Here is a 16,089-nt window from a genome sequence, read left to right as displayed (position 1 = left end):
GAACCAGGGATTTAGCTGTTTGTGACTTATAGAGGTAGGAATGTTTCTTTATAAAACCATCTGCAAGAGAGGGAGGAAGCAGGAAAGAAAAGGGGCTTTAAGCAAGGAAGAGGTCACAGGGAGAATGTAAGCCTTGGCCTGAACTTTGAGAGCTCTGGCATAAAATCATACCATGGGGTATGGCCTATAAAAGGCCGTAAGACAAGGGGCCTGAAGACAAGGGGTTGTTCTTAAAACAAGGGGCTGGCTTTTTCTAACCCCTATCACTCATTCATTAGCTGTGACTTCCTCCAGAGTAGTGGGTGCTTGCTCCCTGGAGAGCCACTCCTGGAATAAAGAATAATTCTTCAGAAAATGGAACAATTAGGAGTTCTCAGCAGTCCACACTCATAGCAATTAGAGATAGGTACTCTGGCGAGGTGACAAAGGATTCCGCTTTGGGCTACCAACAATATCCACTAGACCCCCTTTTCAAGAATCCTCTTTTTGAATCCCCTGCAGCGTATTTTAAGGGCTCCGTTCTCATACCGTGGCATTCACCCAACATGTTTCATCTAGGTTTTATTCTACCTTGCTAGCCACACTTGATCCATATTGCTAAATTCCTAGTCCTTTAATTCTTAAATATGGGTCTCTTTCCATTTTTAACTATATTCTTATGTCGTTATGCTCTCTACAAATTAGCTCATTTGATTCCATGAGTACAACCACCACTTTTGAATACATCTGTGTAACCTTGTTCTCTCTGACCCCTCAAGATCCAAATACTCAGCTTCACCTTGTGAATTTCCTCTGGATATCCCATAGAGGCTTCAACATCACACTAGGAGCTGAACTTAAAATATTTCTTGTGAAGCTCTTTTCTCTGCTCAATGACCAATGCTGCCTCCACTCTCACCACTCACACAAAAAGGGTAAATCTCTTTATCTCTAGCACCTAATTCAGTGTGATGAATAGTAGATGCTCAACAAATATTTACTGAATTAATAAATTACAATTACATGTCTCTTTTTATCCCCATCAGTTATTACTTTCTCTTGAGTCAAGAAGAAAATACATTAGACAGTGACATGAGTAGCATATAACAAATTAAAATGAGTATGTGGCAGGGAGGCTTATTTTAAAAAATCATTCATAATACATGGTAAATAAATCTTATTCTTACAAGCTAATAAAATTGAGTCTAAAGTATGTGAAGATGAGGTAATATTAGTGGACATCTAATGAGCATTGTGTTTCTGGAGTGGCACTTGAAGTATTTTATAATCATTACTAAATTTCAGAAAACCTGAGATTGTTAAGTTATTGTAGTTATATAAAATATCCAATAGATGGTACTGTAAAATGCCTAATTTTTAAAATAAAGTGGCACTGCAGGTAGAAAGCTTAAAGGAAATATTTCAGAATTCTAAGGATAATCAAGACATTTTTCTTTGGATATCAAATTATATTCAAAATCTGATTTTTAAAAAAGATAGCTTAAGCAATACAGTAGTCTATGTAAAGTATCATAAATATTCATTCTTAGTCTAGCTCAGAAAATGAAAATTGATGTTTCCTACTAAATGTAACTCTAAATTTGTTCATATTCTATTAGTAGTATTTTTTGTGTATGTGATGCTTACCGTTAGTTAATGTTACTCAAATCACAGCATCTTCAGAAAAAAATTAGAGCGACATGTCTTTGTCACTGAAATTCTACAGAAAATTTTATGTAAAAATAAAGCAGACCTGTGTGAGACAATCTCCTTCTTAGTTAGAATGAGTTCATTATTTCTTTCATATGTTGGTTTCTATCAAAACCAGTCTAATACCTGAATGTAAAAGTATAACATACATTCAGAACATTTAAAAATGATCTTATGGAGTCATTTTAGTTAATAATTAAAAATTAATTAATTTAGATTTTTTTTAAAAATTAAAAGAATAATTTAATTATTTTAATTAATAATTAAAAATTTTAATTAATAATTTAAAAACTGGTTATTAGAGTTTGTTCCTGAAGAGCATATGAAAAGTAGCAATTTGTAAATATCCTTATATAACTTGGTGCTCATCGGTATTTCCATTTTAAAGTGGTGCTTGTTTATATGTAAGAATGAATGCCCAATATTTATTATCAGCACTGTTTTACACAACCTAAAACTGAGGAATTATATAATAACAGAAAACTTGAAGATCTCTGCATATCTTACTTTAAATATTACATGTAGCTTTTTAAAATTTTTGCTATTCTTTATGATATTGTTCTTGAATATTGGTACATATTCTTTTGTGTTAGGGTTATTTATTTGTTAGTTTATTCAGTAATCTTTGATTGCATATGACAGTATGCCAAGTACTAGAGAAACCAAGAAAAATAGCTTTTAGGAAGAATTTTTTTCCATGAACCAGCAGCGTCTTATGGGATATGCAGCATATCCCCTTTGGTTTCTTTATGCATTTACTGTTTTTTTCCATGTTTTATATAATCTGAATATATTATATTATGCATCCTCTTAAAAAGAATATAGTCTTAGGTAGATATGAATATTCTGCCTAAAGAAAATATGCTATTGAAATGCTTTGAGCTAGTTTAAGTAATGGAGGTTATTTTTTTATTAAAAAGAATAATAATTAATTCTTTGGTAAATCTAGGCTTTTCTGATCAATTTCTCCTAAGCCATAGCAAAATAGAGATGCTAGATTTGTAATAGAAAGTATGGGATGAACAACTACTTTCCTGGATACTTGGGAGTTAAACATGATTTGTCCTGTGTAATGATAACATCTTTATGGACTCATCAAGGAATAAAGTAGAATCCTACTCAGGCCCTTTAAGATTTTGTGTGCATTACATATTATGTTCTTTTCAAAAACACTAACACACACTGATTCATTTACTCAGATTTCCTAGTATGCTGGATGTATATAACATTACATGGCCAAGTTCCTACTTGAGCTAAATGGGTTTAAATATAAACTGTGCATGCAGATCTCAAGTGATAGTCTCTTAATAGATGTCAGATACTCTTTATTGCTGCCCTCTTTTATTTCAGTAACATTTTAATTAATTCACACTGATTGAATAAATGTACATTGAGACTTGTTTCCTAATGAGGGCGCATTTAGAGGAAAGGTTTTGCATCATTCTGATATCCTGTGGGTAATTATATTCTAATTATATGGTCGGGGGAAAAGAGTCTATAACTCAGTACTGATATTGTTCGTTGGACCCAATTAATTACATGCACATAATGAAAGTTCATGATAAGGTTGACTGGCAGTCAGTGTAAAATTTTAACTCAATTGAATCTTACTCTAATGTGAGTGCAGAATTGGACTTTAACCTGGTTAGAAAATGCTTTGGTGTGAGATCAGTGGATATTTAGAGGGGCAAAGGATAAGAACAAATTTCATTATAACTTATTTGTTTTTTAATTTGAGGTCTTTTCCAAGATTGATGAAAAGGAAAACTTAACAGCCTAATGCCTTAATTCTAAATATTTTTATCAATATTCTTTCGCTACCCACAGTGATTTTTTCCATATTTTAGAAAGCCACACTGAAACATGTGGTTTTTTGAGGGTGTTTTTTTTTATTTAAAACCACCAACTGCACTCATATTCCTATCCCAAACATCCCAAACAGAATCATAGGTATGTACTCATAAATAGGTAGGTATTAATTATCTTTATGTAAAGTAAGAATTCTGAAGAATTATCTGACACAAATAATCAGTAAGACATGTGCATTTCTTCTTGAAATATATTTTGAAGATAGTTGAATCTGATGTTTAAGGATTTTGCAATATTTCAAACAAAAATTAAAGCCATGGGTGCCTGGGTGATTCAGTGGTTAAGCGGCCATCTCTTGATTTCAGCTCAGGACATGATCTCAGGGTCCTGGGGTTGAGTCCTGCATCAGGCTCTGCACTCAGCAGGAAGTCCGTTTGAGGATTCTGTCCCTCCCCCCACTCAGGGGAGCATGAGAGGACGTACACACGTTCTCTCTCTCAAATAAATAAATAAACCTTAAAAAAAAACACAAAAACTAGAGTCATTCTCTAAATATCAGCTCCCATCCTTCCTTTGCTCAATGTAATTATTTTCTTTGAATGAAAGGACATTCATTTCCAAAATGATAGGCATAGTTATGATACCTGTGGTCCATTTGAGGACTGAGGAGTATTGCAAGGAAGACTTTGTTCTTTCCTTTTTCTTAGGTTCTCTTGTCTCCCTCTCCCTTTTTCTGTGTTGCTGTCTCTCTGATCTCTTCTCTCCCTTTCTGCATCTTTCCTTCTTTCTCTGTCCTGTAACAGCCCTAACATATACATTTCATAAAAAAAAAAAGAAATCTGTTGTTTCCATCTATTTATGAGCAACAAATACAGTTTGAGATGAAGGAAATGTGATTAGTCCTTTTTTGCTGAGCTCTAGGCAGGCATTGGAAATTAGGAGAGTCTTTTAGGTTCTAAAGTTAATAAGACAGTTACTATTTATTGGAAACTTAAATTTGTTAGATGCCCTTTTAATCTTGAAAGCAGCTATAGTTATCATGCCTACTAGACATATGAGGAAAGTGAAGCATAGAGAGATTTAAGAAATTTACCTAAAATCACACAACATGCAGATGGCACAAGCAATACAAGCCCTCCCCAAATTCAATGTTCTAAACCCATTTTTAGTTTCCATGCTGAATTCCCTAACAATTAGTGAAGCATGATTTTATTTAGGGGATTTAGATCAGCATTTCAAAAAGGAATGGAAAAAAATAGCCATTACTGAAATAGAAGGGAATAGAAGTGGAGAAGACAATAGAACATATCAGAGAGTAGGGCATATAAGGTAGGTGGTCTTTGTGAAATTATTTTACAATTATGTAAATATACACATATTTTTACTATGGAACAGAGTTAAAAATAAATTGAAGAACTCTCTTCAACCGTATGGGCTTCTGAAGATTTTATGAGACCTAGCTAAGTAGGATAATATTTCTAATGGTTTTATTTCACTCGCTGGTCAAGTAGGCAAGACAACAACAATAAAAATAACATTAGAAACAGTTTCACTGTTGCTGATTGCTTTTATATGTAGATATCCATTTTTGAAACTTGGATATCTCTATAAAGATAAATTTTTAACATTCTTATTGAAAACATTTGGTGCCCCTTAATTTTCCAAATATCCGTTGCACTAGGTGTACTTTCCCCGAAGGCTCAGGATGTTTCCTTTCTAGATACAAGCATACAGGAATACCTCCATTAAGGAGGGAGCTTCACAATCCCTTCTGTGCAAAATCTTCTGAACTAAACTCTGCAAATATGTGTAAACAATCCAATAATAGGAATGGGCACTTCTGTGAGCACTTAAAATTATAAAGGTAATGAAATTGTCTCAATTAAACATATTCTTACCATTAAATTTATGTTGGTGCAAGCTTAAAAATTTGGCTTAAGTGAGAAGTGGTTATTCAAGGGACCCTAAGTAAGATTATAACGTGTGACTTCTAAAATATTTTATTTTTGATGGTTATAATTAGATATGTCAAAGTGCTGCTGGAAAAAATAATTAATGATCCTTCTAACTGACATACTTGCCATACATTGAAGTAATCATAGGCTATAAAAATTATTTGTAGCATAAAAATTACTTCATTCTCACTTTAAAAAAATTGTGTTGTGTTCAAATGTCTGGCATACACACTTAGGAACTACAAAATTGTAATAGGGTAAACAAGTTATGAATCTGGAATGTGACAGTAAAATTCACCAAAACCAAACTTGGTTACTTTCTATTTGGTAGAGATGCCCTTGATACACTTTATTAGCAAGTGTGAGAGAAAAACTTCTGCCCTTAAACCTGTCAGTGTACTATTTTAGGAAGAAAATTGTCCTTTTCCCTAACTTGCTTTTCTTTCTCTCACTTCTTTTTTGATCCCAGAGATCTAACTGTATATAAAGAAGGCAGCTATTTAAAATTGTTTTATATGGGTACTCTAATTTACCAGGGTACTAGACGTTATTATGTTAAATTAACCCTTATTGATATTCAAGCCACTTCTTTCAGGCAAAACAGATATATATTGTGGTCTCTCAATACTTCCCAGTTTTAAAATAATTTGATTTTCAAATCACCTAAAAAATAGAGATGTGGCTAAAAAGAAGCCTGAAATAATTCTTATTGAACTTGTTTGAATAAATGGAGCCTGGGACAGGGAAATACTATAGTAGGATTCTGTTAGTAATACTTATTTTTCCTAGGATAGTAATCTAATCTTTCAGATTTTTAGTTTCTCAGTCTGAGAAGTGGAATATCTTGGTTTAGGGGGAGGATTAAATGAGACAATAGACATAAAAGTAATTCTTCAAAAACATAAACATTCCTATATAGTTATAGCGTGTAATTCTGTTAATTTTGCTTTAGTCTTGAAATAACTAATGACCCTTTTAATGTGAATACTATGCTCTTATTATATTTTTACCTCAAACCTCCAGCAATCTCTCCACTAAAGGGTTTTCTTTGTCCTGTGACAATTTGGATTAAATTGTCAATTTAAAATGATTACATGTTAGAAACTATAAAGACAAGAAATATCTCAGTATTTTAGAATAATAGGATTTTCAAAAATTCTTTGGTATTCGGTTGAACTTAATAAGTGCCCTGAAGACAAATGCATCTTTTAAACTAATTATCTGTACTGTGTATTCTATTTAATATTAAAATGATACTGATTAAATAAAATCAATCACATTCCTCTGCAGTCACACCTCACATTTGATTAAATACAAATATACAGTTCCTGTATTAATTTTGATTAAAAATATATTACATTTAGAATTATACACTCATGATAATTTTCAAAAAACTAAAACATTTACTCTGTTCATCCTTGATGTTTAAAAATCATATACAAAAGAGTATAATTGAAGTAATATAATATCTCAATTTGTTCTGTAATGAATTGCTTGCTTATCTCCTTTCGAGGTACCATAGTTTTCTTATTATGACTTGAGGGTAAGCCACTGATGGGCTTGTTAATTTAATATATACTCTTTGTCTGCACATCTTGATTATGAGTAAGCTTATATATACATTGTTTCATCACTCCTATTCCTGGAGTGAATTTTTAGTGTTGCTCTCAAGATGCCTGAGTGTTACTGGAGAAAATTCTCTGAGCTGGTGGCTTACTCTCTTACATATTTATGACTTCTAGCCTCACTGCATTCTGAATTTTGCTTGATTCTGTTACTCATTCTATGTCATCTGCTCTCCCATTCTCAGAGAGGTAGACACAAATTCTCTACTTTCTCTCTACTCTATTCCCTTACTTTCTTCTGGTCACTACCTCACTGCCAACATTGCTCATTCTCACTCGATGCCCAATATTCCTACTACCTTACAAAGGAAGAAGCTTACAAGCATGAATGTCTATATATTCTCAGTTCTCCATACAAGTGGTAGCAAAGTGCCAGCCAAGGTTTAATTTCATCCTACTATGTCTTTTGAGGAGGGAGGGGAGAATGCCTGAAAAGGGTTTTGTTTTTATTATCTGAGTTGACATGGTTTCTGCTTTTTGTGACATCAGGCCACATGAATTCAATATATCCCCAGCCTCTGTTATTATTTTGCCATCATACATAGAGAAATACATATTTTATTAAGTTGAACCTTTTGCAAATAAATAGCAGGTAGTATGATACTATATCTCTAAATATGTCAGCAGGCATCTTCTAAGATTAAGGCAGTTTTCTACAAAATTACCATATTATTATCACATCTAGGAATATTAACAGTAATTCCATAATACTAGTCATTATCCTGTCTATATTCAAATGCTTAAAAGCATGTAAAAATGCCTTTTATAGATTTTTTTGGTGGTTAAGGTGAGGTGGACAGTATCTATTCAAGATATTACATCACATTTGGCTATTATTATGAACCATTTTGACAACTATGATCTTTTCACTTGGCTTTCCATTGCTTTGCTCTGTATGGACATAAGTACAGTGAACATAGATTCTTGTCACAGTGGAAGGCATCTGGAAGCTGTCTCATGCTTTGGAGACAGCTTGATGGGCATCCTAGTATGCTTGCTTGAGAGTCTCTGGGATCTTCCTGGGGCCACGGCATAGGATAGGATAGGGGATCATAGGATAAGTCACTTAATTTGGATTGGAAGGAGAGCAAACCTTTATCTGTTATAATAAAGATAGAAGAACTGCATTCATGCCTTCAAATGTTTATTCAGATATAAACTTAGATGAAGATATGAGAAAGAAAAATAGGAAAGCTGAAAAAAATTTTTGAGGTGAGCTAGACTGAGGCTAGCATGTTTTTCCCACCACTCCATTGCCCCAGGTTTTATGTAGACTGACTTTGATTCAAAAGTCAAGAATATTACTGAACTCAGAAAGCTTCAGTGAAAGTTCTATTAAATCTATTTTCAATCCATCTGAGAAGTAGCAATTACTTCCATAGGGTTCTCCTGTTAATGGGATAGTTAACCCAAGTTCATCCTCCCAGACTTGATGACTTCTTTTGATGAAAAATCTGCAGCTGCAACATTTTTTTTACTTATATTATAAAAATATCTTCTAAATAGAGGTGTATTCTCGGACATTTTAATTTTCTCTAGTGGTGCCCTAGACCCTTCTTCCGATCCACTTTTGGGTGCATTGGATCCTTTTAGTCCATCTCTGTGCTGAGTAGCTGTGAAATTGCCTGCTTCTTCAATAACTATATACAGTATATATGGGAGTGAACTATATCTGTGTTCTCAGATTGTTCAGACCCACCTTGGAGATCCATTTAGAGTTGCCTTCACATAGCTCAGTCCTGGGGAGGAAATGAAATGCTGGCCACTCCCTCCTTTTCAGAGACACATAAATGTCTAAAATTCTTAGTTTCATATCCAATTTTCGAACCTCCCTTCACCACACACACACCCCACAATAGGAAAACTTTGTCTGGTATTATGCGTGTGAGTCGTCAAAAATTTTCCAAATTTGTTCTGAGACCCATAGGACATAGACTTTTGGAATTTGGTAACCTTTTTTTTCTGTTTTTTGCTAGAAAAAAAGCTTTCCACTGTGGCTCAGGAAAGGAGGGGTGGTGAATTATTGAAGATGCACTGTCATGAAGACCAGCTTCAGTGTATTTAACTTCCTCATTTTTTCCTAATTACTCTCCAGTAAAATTTTTCTACTTATTTAATAATATTTTACTTTTTACTGATACTAATGGAATATTTTTTTTCTTATTTCCAGAAAAAAACACAAAATAAAACCAACACCATAAGCTATGTCTCCATCAAAAAGACACTGAGTATTTTTAGGAAGGAATGAGAGTTGGACTGGAAAATGGAAAAGTGGGCCTGGTAAATGGGCAACTTAATAAATTAGTAGGAATGGTTGATGAAAGATAATGGAACTTGGAGATGAGGTCTTACTGCAAAATATAAATGTAATAGATTTGTGTTGTTTCAGAGAGGTCTGTGAAGCCAACCAAGGATGTTGATCAATCAGCTTTGGGTGGATGAAATTGCAATTTGGATAAGTAATTCACAATCGAACCCACTCATTGCATTGGACCAATTACTTATTTTGTGAAAATATATTTATTCATGCATCTAATGAAATTAAGCAGAAAAAATATGACAGAGAAATGCATTTTTTATTTAATCACTTACTTCACAGGAGAATAGTGATATAAGAACCTTCACTGGCATTTGTTTTCAGTTTGACTTTGGTTTTTTCAGCTTTAATATGAACTTCTCTTTTTTCAGCAGACTCTGCCCACTTCAGGAGTTTCAGTCCCTGAGGTGCGTAAGCAAAAAAGGTTTTCACCCTTGGAATTATAGGTCTTATATTTTTACAAAGAACATTTGGGGCTATATCAGTGACCTACTAATATCAGTTTGCATAGTTTATTTAATCTCATATTTGATATTTGAAATTGGAACCTTTTTCTTTTCATAATGAGATAGCCTTGAAACGGTTCCAGCCTACCTTTGTAAAACATTAGGAAAGCAAAAAGTTATGTAAACCAAGTATACAGAGAAAAATAAAAGTTACTTTGCAAAGAGTTTTGCCCTGTGTATCAGAAGAGCATCATTCCTGTTTTTCAAGTTAAAATGTAGATACCTTACAAAAAGCCCAAACAGTTAAATCCTCTGTACCATTAAAATGTAGTTTTCAGTGATAGTAGGTTGAGAAACACTTGATCAATTTCAAATGCCCATCACTTTAAAAAGAGTGTATCTGCATTTATCACTTAGCATATGACATTATATAGAAAGTCATTGGAATAAAACATAGTGACAGAATAAATGACTTCTATTTCAAAAATAAATATAGGCATTGCCACACCATTTATTTTCACTAAAGCTATAGCTTTACCTTTGCATTAACGAAACAACTCCTCCAATTTTTCTGTGGCCCTATCCTATTCAGTTGTTTTTATCTAAAGATAAAAAGGATATGCTCAGATGGTATTGTTTCCCTTAAATTTATAATCTGAATCTGCTTGCTTCGGGAAAATTATTTATAACATATGAATACTATATTAGAATATGATTTATTTAAAGGAAAACGTAATTCCACAAAAATATAATAACCTCTCTCCCCTCCCCCCTAAAAAAGTTTTCCAATTAGTGTAGACTGCCTCATGAAACTTTTTAAAATTGCATTTTGTAACCAGAGATATACTTAAAAATACACTGGAGATATCTAATCTAAGAGAAATATTTAATTATTTTTGTATGTTTTAAGGTCACTGATACCATTATTTTGGTAGTTATTATAAAATAGAAGTTGAATTACACACTCAAGCAACAAAGGTACTTAAAAAGTTTATCACCTATTTTAATTGTTTAACTTTAATAGAATTGATTTTGTATATTCAGGCATCAGAGTTTATGTTTGCCCCTATCATAGCCCATTGTGTGAAGCTGTATTTGAGATTTAAACTTTTCTCATTAGATTTGTTAGTCTCCATAGGTTTCCCATATCCAACTGTAAAATCTGTATCATATAGATAGAATAAAGAGACCAAAATTGCAGTTTTAATAATACACTTTTCTGATTTGTTAAAAAAAATATTTCTTCTCCTATAAAGTAATTAAAAGTCTTCCTACACTGCTTTTTAAACTTTTTCTGGCAAGATATATTGGTTTATATTAACTTAGACTTGTCACCATCCTCTGAAATCATCATGTAAGTTTTCTTCAGCTACATTGTTCCAAAATTTTTCTTAAGCCCATGTATGAATATATACACTGGTAAGTGTGTGAACACACACACACACACACACAAACACATATATACATATGAGTGCATGCACAAGAATCCTATGTTCCATCATTAGGAACTATGGCTTGTTAGTTAATTGAACATGTAGTTAATATGTATGTGAGGGAACTTATAGAAAGATATAGAGATATGTAAACATTTTACTTAAAATATGTAAACATATATTTATGGGTTACACTCCTGACATAGGTTTCAAGGCTTTTCTATGAGGACATATGCATGTACTGTTTGGAAATAGTATATAGCCGTTTTTTCATATATAACAGTCTTAACACCCATGAAAATTTTCAGTTACAATTTTATTTTAAGGTATAAGGATAGCATTCCTTATTTCATGAAAAGATATTCATTTATTAATGAAAATAATTGTCTTCAATTACTTTCAATTTTTAAAAACTATAACAGAAACTCAAGGCCATATGTAAAACAACTTGAGTATAAAGTCAATTTTTAAAAATTATAACAGAAACTCAAGGTCATGTGTAAAACAATTTGAGTGTAAAGTAACTCTCAGTTTTTATTAATTTTCAAAGCTTTTATAGTTGTCACGTCCAAACCCAACTTGACTACTCCTACATAAAGACACACACACACAAATCCATGCATTTACAAACACACACACACACACACACACATATCTTGTATTATTGTGTCTTTCCAAAACATGCAAGTTAATTTTCATGGAGACAACTCATTTTACACTCACAGTTCAATGGTTTGAGTAATAATAAAAATACATAATATAATAATAAGATAACAAATTTTACTTGGAACTAGCATAAACTGATGGGGGACTCATAGAAATCACTATGTTGAGCATTTAACTCAACTGATCAAAAGACATGATGAGTATGTATATATAAGAGATCTACCTCTTTGCTTTTAACCTTTGGCTTACTGTGTCAGTGATGGTGATTACAAAGGGAATGAAGAGTGAGTGAAGATGAGGTACCTATGCACACACATACTTTTATAAAGTCACTACCATAATACTGGTAAACAGCCCAAAGTAAAAGATTTTGACAAGGGCCTTCACATTCCTAAATTTCATTTATTCCAATCAGGATTTCTTGAACAGAAATCTTGTAAGTGGTTTATACCCAGTATGAAATTATCCTAAGAGAAAATATTCACATCAGTTGTGATGTGTGAACCTCAGGACTTGTGGATTAAGTTGCAAATTGTACCTCTAAATTTAGGGGCTGAGTAGTGCTTCCAGATACTTTAGACTAGCTTTCATTCTGTCTCATTTTTTGCTTCCCATCTGCCCCAAAAGACCCAACCTGGATCATTGATTGCACCACTTATCCCCAGTTACGGTGATGCAGTAGACACATAAAGTACTACAAAGTAAGTTAAGTACTTCTTCATAACACCCATCTTTAACTACTGTGATCTAAGCTGCATACATATGAAACTTAATAAAATATAACAAAGTATCTATTTTATATTTTAAGAATCCCTGCCATTTACTGAGTGCTTATTTTATGCTGGTATCTTTATCTACATTTTCGCAGTTTATCATCACACAGATCTTCTCATTTTATGGATGAATTAAGTGGAGTCTTGGAGCTAATAAATAACTTGCCCAAGTTTGCTCGGCAGATAAGAGACAAAGCTGGGATTTGGCCTCTAAGCCCATACTCATGACTTTGTCCAAAGTAATTTGTTTTTAGTAAGCACTTACTTAACTAAATTAAAAGAGAAATGAAAAAAAAATAAAATAAAAAAATAAAAGAGAAATGAAAATCTTTATATCAATTATTTATGTTAAAAAATACATATATATATATATTTATATATATATATATTAATCAAGACTACTTTGCTCCTCAGCAATAATGAATTTTGCTGCAACTTCCGAGGATTTCTAGTAGACTTAGAGCCTTTGCTCTTTCCCAAATGAATTAGTTTCTCCCAGCAGGAAACTACTCCAATTTCCCAATAAGGTCACAATAATTAAAAGTGCAGCTTTGCAACTGTCAGCCTTGCTTTCTTAGAGCCCATAACCCTTATAAACATTATGAATTTGGTGACACTTCTGCTTCAGTAAGATCTTTTATACTAGGAATACCCAAGTGTTACCGTGGGTTCAAAATGTAGAGTTTCTGGGAACTTCTTGTGGTGTAGCTCCAGTGGCAAGAAAGTGCTAAGTCTCCATTCAGGCAAGTAAGTGGTGCTGGAGCAGATAAAGCGAGTTCCAGGACTCAAGTGAAGGATACTTCACAGCAATGCAGCCCCTCCCCATCCTTTTGTGGCCTTGTACCAATCAAAATGCTTTGCTGCTGCTTATCTCTCATGCTGAGATTGGACACAAAAAAGAAAACCCTGTGCTTGAGGTAATCATCACTTGCTGCTTGTCATTTGCGAGTGATCGATAACAGCAGGCTGAAGTATTGTGGTAAACATCCCTTTTGTGAAAGCAGTTTTCAGCAATGCACAAATACCCTACCTTTGAGAATCAGCATGATATTAAAAAAAATTATTTTTGGAGCACATATTTAAAGTGAGGTTTTTTTTGTGTCATTTATTTCATCTTTCTGTTTTCTGTGAATGGCCTTTTCAGCTTTTCTTCTTCTTTAATTATGGTGATTATGCTTTTGGAATTCTGCTACAATGTATTCCCCAGTTAAGATATGTTGTGCTACTTATAAAGTCTAAGGATCACAAAACATTAAATTATATATTTAAAATGTCTGCACAGCAAACACAAATGGCTGATATTTGAAAATGCTGAAATATCAATAACTATATTTTATATTTCATAGTTAGATTTTCAATTTTTTTTTAATTTTGGTTAGAGTAGCTCTTTTCAGTGTTTGAATAATTCTTATTGATTATAGCAATAATTTTCCAACTCTTTTTATATCTGGGATAATTTATCTGGCAGAACAAAATTTGCCTTAATTATAATAAGGTAATTTATTATGTGGTTTAGAATCCAAAAACTTAAAAAAAAAGTGGAAGGTGAAGTGGTGAACACTGCCCCCTATTACCAGAGAGCAATTTTATCCTTAATAATGATGCAAAATCAAGTTGATGATCTCTTCCTAAAACTTTTCAATAACACCAACACTGGGAATGAGTCTCTTAAATATCATCATAGAGCTCTGCCAAGCAGCTAATTAACCCCCCAAACAGGCTAGTGAAATTTTTGCGGACCGCAGATCTTCCAAGGATGCAGCTGCTTCCGCCTTCCTGTCCTTCATGTAAAATATGAAAGACATAAAGACTTTCTTCTTGAAATAGGAAAAAAATATCCAACTATCCTGTGAGCTTATGATGCTTAAGTATAGTAAATATCTAGAGAGACCTCTATTCAATTTTGAAATAAAAATAAAACAAATGCGTGTAATAAAAAGAAAACTCTGGGAAAAACTAAATACCTACATGTTTCTCCTATTTAAAATTGTCAGCCTTGATTAATTCCACGAATTCCACCCAGTAGACATACTTCCCCCAGCCAAAGAACCACCTGGTTTTCTTTGTGTGTGTGTGTGTGTTTAAACAAACATTTATTATTATTATCTATATCATATGATACAATTCACACATTTATTTTGTGGTTTAGAGTCCAAAAACAAACAAAAAAATGAAACAAAAAGTGAGGGTGTAAGCACTACCCCTCTGTTGACCAGGGAGCAACTTTAGTTTTAATAATGATGCAAACTCAGGTTGGTGATCTCTTCCCGAAACTTTTCAATAACTTCAGGATGTATTCAGGATTTTTTCTATTAACTTGTTATATACTTCTCTCTTATAATTTTAGATATCAAAAATAAAACCTAGGTTGAACATTCAATTTAGGTTTTAAAATTTTGTTTTTACATTTTATAAAGGTTTCTATAAACCATTTGTTTACTCCAATTTACTCAGGAAGATGACTCCCATGAGAGTCATGAAGCTACTTAATCAACTGCTTTCTGCTAGTTGGAGATTCTTACCAGCAAAGGAATTCTCCTAGCTATGAGCATAGCAAAGAATACAATCATGTTAACAGATGATTTGGTAGCTCTTTACAGACATATACTTACATGTCTTAAATTTCCAGCACTATATATATAAATAATTTGGTCATAAATATCCAGTTTTAATGTTACCAGCCAACTTATATTTACTTAATTCTTGTAACCTAAACATTTTAGGAATTAAATTCCAAATAGCGATTGTTGGATTATATGGCATTATACAAGGTATATAACGTATGATGGAATATAAGATACCTGAGATAATGTTTATCTTCTACACTGTAGATTTTTATGGAATATTGTTACCATGTCTTATATTCCTGCATCCAAGAATCTAGAAAGAAATTATTCCCATACTTTCCACAAGTATTACATTTTTGAATGGTTAATACAAGTTATGGATTTTTACTTGTAAATATTGAGCCTTATTTATTTAAACATATACTTAAGTATAACTAAGTGTAATTTTTTCATGTATATGCACTTAGAAATATAATGAACACTTTGCATAATTGTAATACTAATGAGCACCCTAATGGGAGAGCCACACTTCATTATTCATAATAACTTTCATTTATTGAGCACATATTCTAATATAGGCACAATGTTAGGAATTAATGTATTTTTTTCATAAACTTTACACAACTATGAGAAATAGGTATTGCTATCTCCATTTTTGAATAAGAGTTAAGTTCTCTAAGGTTACATAATATTTAAATAGCAGAGATGGGATTCAGCTCAGGCTTTCTGACTCCAAACCTCAGCCTATAATCCACTTATTCTATGCATTATACTCTTAACACTCTTTGGACAAAATTATAATTTGCAAG

At 32.7% G+C, this 16,089-nt stretch overlaps 1 protein-coding gene across 8 annotated transcripts in view; it reads left to right on the top strand.

The window, feature by feature from the left end:
- Positions 1 to 16,089, top strand: part of DGKB (diacylglycerol kinase beta) — a 695,350-nt gene that overhangs the window by 233,798 nt on the left and 445,463 nt on the right. For 4 of the 8 annotated variants that reach the window (XM_025464246.3, XM_025464243.3, XM_025464244.3 and 1 more), the window contains one exon: positions 9,767 to 9,802. The exons of 2 other annotated variants lie outside the window; for them this stretch is intronic. In XM_025464246.3, the coding sequence (XP_025320031.1) occupies positions 9,767 to 9,802 (36 nt within the window). The remainder of the gene's footprint in view (positions 1 to 9,766; positions 9,803 to 16,089) is intronic. 2 more of the 8 variants (XM_025464247.3, XM_025464245.3) reach the window with 1 other exon arrangement.

Source organism: Canis lupus, chromosome 14 (assembly GCF_003254725.2).
Source record: "Canis lupus dingo isolate Sandy chromosome 14, ASM325472v2, whole genome shotgun sequence".
Taxonomy (NCBI): Eukaryota; Metazoa; Chordata; class Mammalia; order Carnivora; family Canidae; genus Canis; species Canis lupus.
This window is presented reverse-complemented; position numbering and strand designations above follow the sequence as displayed.